General features: G+C 36.7%; 1 protein-coding gene across 4 annotated transcripts in view; it reads right to left on the bottom strand.

Moving 5' to 3' along the window:
- BRD1 (bromodomain containing 1) overlaps nucleotides 1-10521 on the bottom strand; it is a 65451-nt gene that overhangs the window by 3975 nt on the left and 50955 nt on the right. For all 4 annotated transcript variants that reach the window (XM_083860008.1, XM_083860010.1, XM_083860009.1 and 1 more), the window contains 4 exons: nucleotides 5790-5925; nucleotides 4478-4605; nucleotides 2524-2633; nucleotides 197-351 (listed from right to left, as the gene is read on the bottom strand). In XM_083860008.1, coding sequence (XP_083716134.1) covers nucleotides 197-351; nucleotides 2524-2633; nucleotides 4478-4605; nucleotides 5790-5925 — 529 coding nt within the window. The remainder of the gene's footprint in view (nucleotides 1-196; nucleotides 352-2523; nucleotides 2634-4477; nucleotides 4606-5789; nucleotides 5926-10521) is intronic.

The following is a 10521-nucleotide window of genomic DNA, read 5'->3' as shown; positions in this document are numbered from 1 at the left end:
TAAAAAGATATCTTTCTGTGATGATATATACCTTGGTCCAAAAATAGATTCAAATATGAAATTTTAACCTTACAGCTTATATTTCCAAAAGAATTATATCCATGGAAAAATAACTTTTCAAATTTCTTCTAGACCAAAGGTACAGGTTCTTAAAATTTTAAGTCACTGCATCAAATAATACATTTCAATAACATACCAACTTCTTTTATTGTCAAAAAATAGTACTAAGAATAGTTTTTCATCTGATTTGGTCTGCATTTGTTCTCCAATTTTCAGTACATCTAGAGGTGGCACTGGTATAGTAACACCGTTGTGATGGCCAGCAACACGAGGCATCTTAGGGTCAATAATCTGTAAGAGAGAAGAAAGGACAGTTCCTCATGTTTAAAATGACATAAATAATTTTAAGAAGGTATTATCAATTAAGTTTAAAAAAAATAAATATTAAACTAAACAGCCACTGGATATAAACTGACTTTGTGTTACACACAATTTTTTGACATAAACTGAATAGGCACAGTGGAGATCTAGTGGCAGACTTGACTGAAAACATTATAAAAAGCATTTTTCTTCTGCATCAGTTCTTCTTACAAGTCCCACTTGATTACCACTCAGTACAACTTTGAGACTGACAAGCAGGTTTTAGAATGAAAAAGTCAAACCAGGATTTCTAAAAGCTGTAACCGGCCTCAAATTTTGGGGTTTGAAATTCATATACCTTTAAGAACCAACTTATGTTGAGGTGTAAGTATTTTTGTAAAATACATGCTACATACTCAGGAGCAAAAATAAAAAACAAAACCAAAATGGTGTAACTTTCAAATATATTGCATATCCAATTTATTGACTCAGTCTTCAGCAAAACATGCAGTCACAAAGCCTTTCTAAACAAAACTTAAGGGAGAGAGGGAATATGCTGCTAACATTAACCATTTTGATGGAAAATCTCCTTTGCAGGCAGCTCACAGCATTATGAAGTGTTTAGCTTCCACCCAAAGAAAGGTTTTTACTCCATGCTTGTTCCACCCATCTCCTACTCTACAAACTCCTGTTGTTTTTCCACCACCCACACTGGCACCAATCTTAACCGCCACTAAACTGACTTTGGGAAATAAATGAGTAGAAAGCTAATACTGTGGAGAGCTTGTAGAAATCAGAAGAATTTTCTTCTCTTGACAGAGGTTTAATTCCTCAATCAACTTATCTCACTCTCAGAGACACCAATGCTGACATAAAGGAGAAGGTAGAAAAGGAACCCTTTTGGTCTTCACCAGTTTAAATCCAGCCCTAACACCTTTCAAGAGACAATCATCAAATCATGAAATTTTCAGCATCTGACCCAAGTGTCTTTGAGTCATTCACTGAGGGTACTTAAACTCAAGTGCTCTGAATGCCACCTCCAGAGGTTTTAACCTGACTCTGTATGATTACATTCCATGTTGTCCTTAGAACTCACATATTAAAAATCGTGATTGTCCGGACTCATATAAATCAAGCTAGTGTATGAACTGTTCATATAACCCCAAAGGCTGAAAACCATATACCTCATCAATATTTTCCCTGCAAGCTTTGATGTAAGCAGAACTGTGCTTTATTAACACACATATATATATCTCCTATATTAATAAGAGCTTTAAGTTTCCAGTACATCATTCATAATTGGCTACAATCAGTATTCCAGCTACTGGCTTTTTCGTTTCTTTAATGATCTGCAGAATCAAGTATTTTTATACTCATTTTGCAGCAGAAACAATATATAATGTAGAAACAAAGACTACTGAGACACGTACACTGGTTTTAGAAGGGATGGAGATAAGTTTCTTCACTGTGTGTGGTATGGGGCTGTGTTTTGGATTTGGGCTGAAAACTGCACTGACAATATAAAGATTTTTTTGCTAATGCAGAGCAATGCTTACAGAGTCAAGGCCTTTTCCCTTTCTCACACTGCCCCACCAGTGAGGAGGCTGGGGGTGCACAAGGAGCTGGAGGAGGACACAGCTGGGGCAGCAGACCCCAGCTGATCTTAGGTATATTCCATCCCATATGGCATCATGCTCAGTATACAGAGCTGGGGGAAGGAGGAGGAAGGTGATGGTGTTTGCCTTTCCAAGCCACATGTGATGGAGCCCTGTGTTCCTGGGGATGACTGAACACCTGCAGCCCATAGGAAATGGAGAATGGATTTGCTTTGTTTGTGTGCTCAGCTTTTGCTTTCCCTATTAAACTGTCTTTATCTCAACCCACGAGTTTTCTCACTTGCACTCTTCCACAAGGAGCAAGGGAGTAGCTGCAAGAGGCTTAGCTGCTGACTGGGTTAAACCACCACACAGGAGTATTGCACGTCTCAGGTAGGCAGGATAGCAGAAATTATTGACTTAAAATCTGATACTGCAGTAACTTTACAAACTCAGTGTATGGTAAAGAGGGCACGACCTGAATGGGAACTTTCTAACTACCTTAAGTTTGTGCATGGTGTTTTCAGATCAGAAACACTACTGTACTGCTGGGAAGCTGGGCACTTACCAGAGCTGGGTAAGAGGGATATCCACTGCATTTGGCCCATACTACTTTTAGAGGCTCAAGAACAGATGTTGCAGCATCAGTTGAAATCCACATACTGCTATGCCCAACTTCTAAGAACAAAGAAATATAAAATTAAAATGTTACAGAATGAAACCTCAGACAAATCTGCAGTTCTTGGTTTCCTAATCCTCATGATCCTTAGAATCCAAATACTAATACCAACTTTCACACATATACCGATAAAAGCAAGGTAGTATTCACAAGAGTTCTTTAAATGATACTATTACTTTATTCCAAGCCTACAGATAAAGAACAAGGGTTTAGACACTTCTAAAATAGCATATCTTAAAACATCTTAGTTCTTAGAAAGTGTTTTCCAAATTCCAATGCTTCTTTCCCTTTGAAAAAGCTCCAAAGAAAACATAAAATTATGGTACTTCAAATAACAGTTTCTTTTACAACTGGGATGACAATCCTGTCACAGAGATGATGATTTTCAAGATGCAAGTTGCATGGTATATGTTTCCAAGAGTTGGATATCTGGATACCCACAGAGATTAGCACTTGGTAACTTAACAATACTTCTCTGGTACATCTTTCTATTCCTACACCTAAATTCTAACCTGATTTCTATTTATTTTTACAAGTTTTCTTGGTCTCTCTGCCCTGCCCTTTCCTGCAGTCAAGTTCAAAAACATCAATAGGTTTACAGGCAGCAGCACTGGTGTTTTATTTCTTCTCAAAAAGCAGGGTAATGAACAACTGAGTTTATGTTACTGTGCACTTCTACCAGAATCCTCAATTTTCTTCTCCATTTCTCAGCAATGGATTGAAGCCTGAGACAGGTTTAAGCCTGTCAGTCAACCAAGACCACAACTGGTTCCCTAGAAAAAGTCCAGAGACTGATCAGAAGACAGTGTGTTACACCTTCAAGATAAAGTGGGGGTGGTGATCAAAGCAGAAAAGGTTGTCCAAGTTCATATGCTGTAAAGGTCAGGCAGAACTTCTTGTATGGGGAAGCTTGGTAACGAGATACAGTTCAAGGGCTGCAGCTGCACCTTCTCTCAGCAGTCAGGAAATACTTACTGCTGAGAGAAAGTGCATTTCAAATGGGCATTGCTTATTTATAATGGAAGGTGGCATGCAGATACGTGTTCTATCTCAACATTATAAAAACATACCAGGGGAAAAAAGGTGGTGTAAGACCTTTTAAAAGTAGAAATATCAAGAAAAAAGTGTTTGAAGTGTTCACATGAAAAAATTGGTTCAATCATTCTGTATAGTAAGTTCTATCACTCTGCTGTTAGTAACAGTTTGTAAAGTATTGACATGTCAGTTAGAAACAGCCATGAGGGTTTCAATTAATTCAGCATTCATTTCCAGATTGTTTCAAAAAATACGTATGTAGAACTGTATCTGGTACATAAAAACACTACAAGTCCTCTTCTTCAGGGCAGCTAACAAGAAAGAAATCTACACTACTCTCATCTGCAAAGAAAATGGTATTTTAATGCTGAATAAAAAAACCATATGCAAGCTGACAGGATCCATGCAGCCAGACTCAGAGACTTCTCAGGTGTATACACAAGTGAGAGTCTCAGAATTCTTCCTAGTCAGAATTTATTCCACATGGTAATAAAGGGTTACAAATCTAGCACATGTGACACTAATTTTCTTTTACAAGATCTGTAAAAGAAAACTTATCTTCTCTTTTTACTTCAAAATCTCCTTATTTCCTCAAGCAAGGAGAGAAAATTAATCAAAATCAGTCAGATACTATTCTTTTTAAAGTCTTCAAAGAGTCAAAAGCAGAATTCAGTAGCTTCTGGAATTATATCAAGAACACTTTCAGAAGGCTTAATGCATTTATGCAGTAAAAATAACAATGTTAGAATCTGTCAAAAAATGTACAAAATTATACAATACTGTTAAGAATTCAATTATTTATAGTTACCAGCTGCAATCCTTGCTGCTTTGGCATAGTTTCCATTTTCAATGCATGATATCAGTTCACTTCGATCTTCCAGTGTGTGTCTCCGTATCAGGGCGGGTTTACCTTTACCACACTTCGGTAGACTGAAACTACAAAAGTATTCATATTAAAATCATTACTTGATAATTAACATTATTCACTAAAAACCAAAATTTTGAACAAGAATTTAGACTTCATCAGTACAGAGTAAAGATAATGGAGCAAGCTCTAGAAACATTTTGAGTAAAAAGTACAAAAAAAAAAAAAAAGCCAAAGCCCTGATTATTTTAATAAACAGAACTGCTTGGTTATCAGCAAAAGACAGTTCCACTGCTCCAACAGTTCTACTACATAGAAAACGCAGCTATTGTCTCTTTAATTTTTCACTACAAATTCCAGTCTTTCAATTGTGAAATGTCTACTTGAAATGGAAAATCTGTTCTCTTGAACACATTGAGTTTTCTTCAAGAAATCAGAGAATCTGAACAACAATTATACTGACAATTTCATCTAGAATATCACATTTAAAATAGATGCAATATTAAATGCTCTTTGTTTCTGAAAGCCTGTTTGACAAGACTGCATTAACACCATTCCCTTAACACAAGAATAAAATCCTCTTTTTCTGTCTAACAGATTTACCCTATACTCTACTGTAGGTCCCACCTTCTTAGCCCAGGACTGGAGACAGCTACCTTTCAACCAGAGATTAGTGTTCTTTCAGAAGATACACCATTGCTGTCCTCCATTGGTGATGGAGACATCAGTGGTGGCCCAGGTGACTGTTCTGACAGTCCTGCTTTTAACTACAGACTCCATGGAGAGAAAGTCAATTTTTGGTACAGTTACTATCATCACTGTAGTACCTAACCAGCAACCCAAATACTGACAACCTACAGTTCCAAAGCTATGGAACTACTACTTCCTTTTCTGTGTACAAGACTCTGCTTTGTAAGTCGCTTCTCTCTTGCCCTCACAAATATAAATCCACACATTTTTATTGTTCCATATTAGGAAGGTAATTAAGCCAAGCTACTATATGCAAAAATGTATCGGCATCTTTACAGAGCAAGAGAAGCATGGTCAGTTTAAAAATGTAACTGTATATACCATAACCTGAATTCAACAGAAGAATCCCAGCAATCCTGAAAGGTACCTTGGATCTGACATAACTGAGAAAATCGAACTGCATTCTTTTTTCCAAAATCTATGCAGTCCCCCAATGTGGGTCACAAGTGCTACAGAAAACTGATATATCCAGTCTCAAACGTGCATTTCATATTTATAGTTTTACCTTGAGTTACACAAGAGACTGTTACTAGATGAAATACTAGATTCTGATGCACAGCGGCGACGAGGTTCAACTTTTCTTCCTGGAGTATCATCTAATGCTCTCTCTTTACTTTCATCTCCAAAACCATTTGATAGACCTGCAGCATAACACAAAAAATAAACTGCATCAAACTGGAAACGACACCATTTTCATTAACAACTTTTTGTATTCACACAATGTATCATTATTGTTTTGTTCTTCAAGTATTTTGGTGTGATGAAAAAGAATGTGATTGTTAACAAAATATGTAATTTCAAGGAAGCATTATAAATAGGAAGTTCCCGTTGTCCAGGTTTTAAAGACAGGACGAACCTTTAGGTAAGGCACAAAAAACAAAAAAACAAAAACAAAAACAAAAACAAACAAACAAAAAAAAAACAACACAAAAAAAACCCAAAAAAAAAAAAAAAAACCAAAAAAACCCACAAACAAACAAAAAAAAAACACCACAAAAAAAACCAAAAAAAAACAAACAAACAAAAAAAAACAAGCAGAGATTGTAATATGGGAAGTACTAAATGGAGTATCAAATCAGTCTTTGCAGTAATGTTTCCAACTATTAAGACAATCATGCTGCAAATGCTAAATAGAAAAAAACCTAAGAAAATAAAATGGTACAATTTAAGCAGATTACCAAGTCAACAAAAGGCTTATTTGAATGCAATGCTATAATCATTAAAATAATATCCAAACACTGGAAAAAAAGACTGGTATGGATTTCTTTGTGACACTATCTAATCCTTCCTGGTAATCTTTCCATTTTAGTAAATTCAGACTGACTGACACAATGATGATTGTCTTCTGTCACCAATAATCAATAACATACATGGTACTGTCTTTAATTAGCCTTCCCCTGACACAAGTTTATATACATTGAAGAATATTATATTTTAATTCCATAATTGCAATGAAAACATTAAAAAGGCTTTTGTATTACAATCTACTTATTTGCTGGGCTGTTGCCAATCCTGCTCTGGGTTTGCTATACTAACAGTATAGTCCTTATTAAGCTATTTATATACTTGATTAAAGAGGCAAATGAAAAGTTTTAAGATAGCATTCTGAAGACTTTCCAGGCTGTGTGGGAGTGTGTGTGGAGGTGTGGACATTAGGACTAACAAGGAAAGAATCCAACAGAGACTCTAGAATACAAACAGAAATGCACTCACTAAAGGCAATGGTACCAGCCTGCAGTCAGCTACCGCAAACTGTAGGCTACAAAGAGAACGAATTTTTAAAACAAATTCAATTCTGAGCATGACACTCACAGCACAAGAAAGATCTACCCATCCCAACCATCCTCACAACTACCAGAGACTTGAAGGCCCTCATGATCATTGTACATTCAGACAGTCAAACTAGGTGATGTAACTTCACATACCCCTCCACAGAGCATTGTACTATAAAGCAATTATGGGAGAACTTCTTTTATTAGTTCTTCCAGTCTGTTTGCTACAAGGCTGATAACTAAGGAACTTGAGCTTTGCAAGTTACTTTGTACAACAATTTTTGTACTGTACTTTGTACAGCAATTTTTCAAGCATTTCCATACAGTGACTTATGGAGTTTTCCCCCCCACCCCTGGAGACCTTCCATTTGGATTGTCAACACAATTTTAGATTTTTAAGAGAAAAAGGAGTATATTTACTCAAGGGTATGAAAGATTTACATATAAGCATTCTCTATCGTTGTCATTTAGTTTACACTGCAAATATTCATTCAAGAGTGTTTTGTAACACCTACACTTGCCTTTAATTTCCTACAGAAGAAAAATGATAAAGGTAGCGTTGTCCTGAGTTTCAAGCACCAAACTATTAATCAGTGGTATTGATTAATCTTGTTCTTACTCTCAGCAAGTTGATAAAAATATCTGCAGATTAAGGAGAAGTTGGGTCCTAGACTGTGCTGAAAAAGAGTATGCTTTATGAAAAAGTGTATAGGGAGATTTAAGTTACTACAGTACATTCCACATTTGGAATGAAAAGCTAAAAAAACCCACATTCTGCAAAGGACATCTCTTATGTGTCTGCAAAAACTATTCTTTTTATTCTTCAATATCCTGTCAGACTTATCTTTCAAGTGAGGTGTATAAACTGTTTTGTTTTCATCCTGCCACAAGCTGGAGACACATTACTCCAGTTATCCCTCAGGAATCTAGCTAATGCAAAGCAGCTATCAGCACAAACAAGTCAGATCACAGACTGAATTTTAAATCACAAGCTAAATCAAGCAATGATTGCTGCTAGGACAAGGGCACAGTTCCCAATGGACTGTGAAAGTGGAAAGAAGCATACACTGTGAAAGTGTATTATAAGAGCATGTGCAAAATATTTAACCATATATAAGCCAAATATGACTTGGATGCTTATCTCTGCATACACTGATTTTGTACATCCAGGGCAAAAATGCTCCAATATTTTTATTATTTCAATCAGTTTATGACTGTGCTGTCACCAAAATGGGCATTCTGGCACTCTCAGTCCCTGGCAATGGTGTCTTCTCATTGTCAACAAGTCAGTACCAAGAAATACGTGGTCATGGTAAGGAGCTGGTTTCAGCAATGCACGGGGCAAAGCAACCATGTGATGGCCTGATTGCTGAAGTAAAAAACAAGGGATACAACAGAAACACGCAACTATAGCAATGGAGACAGCTCTCTGAGGTGGCAGTCCAGCCTTATTCTAGTTTAATTATAAGCTGTGAGTTTAATGACTCATTTAATTCACTTTGGTTTACAGTAAAAAATGATTTACCAATCTGTAGAATGGTTACTAACAGTGGTGTCTGGTTTCTGCTGGGATAGAGCAAGTTTTGTTCAGAGTAGCTGGTATAGTGATGTATTTTGATTTAGTGTAAGAATAATGCTGGCAACACACTGATGTAGATGAGTAGTGCTGACACCACACAGTGTCTCATGCTCTGCCAGTAAGCAGATACTCAAGAAGCTGGGAGAGAGAATGGCCAGAACAGCTGATCCAAACTGGTCAAAAGGATATTCCATTCCATGGACTGCCATACCCCATAGATAAACTGATGGGAGTTGGCTGAGAGGGGCTGATTACTGCTGGGGGACAGGGCTGGGCACTGGTTAGTGGGTGCTATGCAACAGTATTGTGCAGCACTTGTTTCTCTTGGGTTTTATTCCTTTTTCCTATTATTATTATATTTTACTTTGTTTCCATTATTAAACTGTTCTTATCTCAACCCAGAGGTTTTACCTTTTCCTGATTCTCATCCTCATCCCACTGTGGGGAGGGAGGAGTGGGGAAGTGAGAGAGTGGCTGGGTGGTACTTGGTTGTCATCTGGGGTTAAACTATGGTAAGTGGGAAAAAAAACACAAAACATTTTTGACAAAAAAGGAATACTAAAGTGCAAAAGAATTTAGAACTTCCCAGATGTACTTCTCTCTTGCTTGTGGAAGTATGAAAAACAAAGAACATGCAAGCTAGGAGCAGGAGTAATTTTCCTGAGCATCAAGCCCCAAATGACAGGAGCTTACACAATCCACAAGACTGCAGTTTATACAGTTCACATTTCAGAAGTTTTAAGGAATAGGCATTATTTTAAGAAAAGAAAACCTCAAGGCTTATTTTAAACAAAACACACTCATATCTAGTCATAGATGAAGCAGTTCACAAGTGACCTTGTAACTTGCCAGAAGTAAACGAGGCAATAAAATCTAAGTGCTTTATGGTAGTAGCACTGATGTGCAAAAAAAGATCAGATGTACTACACAATTTGGTTTCTGTAGTATCATTACAAAACTATTTTCTTCCATGAATCATGAAATACCAAATGTCCTGTAGCTGCTAGAGTAAGTGAAATTAAAGATCTCCATTTGCTTTAAGGAACTTGCATTTACTGAATCAGTAGATATAACTAAGAAGGCCAAATAAAGAAAATCGATGAGACATAACCCATCCTGCTTGTAACTTTCTAAAGCTCATGATTTTGTTAGATCAAATGAGCTTTCTCTACAGTCATGGAGTGAAATTTTATGTCAGTACTAAACTTCTTACACATATTGCCTCACCAACACCATTGAATGACAACCCTCCTCTTCCACCTAGAAGTCCTAAAGATCAAACTAAAAGCCTTTCATTAGTGGTTCATTCCCTTTACTTTTTTCAATTAAAAAGGGAATTCTCAAACAATGAAGTCTGCTATCAGCCTTAAATGAAGGGTTACTGCCATTTCTAATCTTCAGCTCAACTTCAATGTACATGGGAAGTTTACTGCCTTGCCAATCATAGCATAACACAGCATATTTTGAAAATAAAGAAATGCTAACTAGGAAGAAAAAAGTAAGGCAAAGATGATCAGCCTGATACTTTTCCACAGGTCTCTCACTGCACTGGAAACTGTATTTATTGGGCAAAGTTTTAACTTTTTCTCAACAATGCCAGTTCGTTCTTAAGCTACAATTAAAACTTTCACTGACTACCTACATCAAGCAAGTTAGAATCTTGTTGCCCATACTAAATTAATGGAAACAGGAAAAGGTAACTTCCGAAAGAAAGCAAAAGTTTGGAAAACATGGTAGAGGAACATAGCTCAGTATAGTACAAAGAGCAGCACAGCATGTCCACAAATGTATAAAATGCTGCCCAGAATACAGAATTGTACATTTCAGACTGTATTCACATCTTACGGTTCTGCTGAAACAAAAAGAAGCAGAACTTGTACAAAATT

Source organism: Zosterops lateralis (assembly GCF_965231275.1).
Source record: "Zosterops lateralis genome assembly, chromosome: 4".
NCBI lineage: Eukaryota > Metazoa > Chordata > Aves > Passeriformes > Zosteropidae > Zosterops > Zosterops lateralis.
This window is presented reverse-complemented; position numbering and strand designations above follow the sequence as displayed.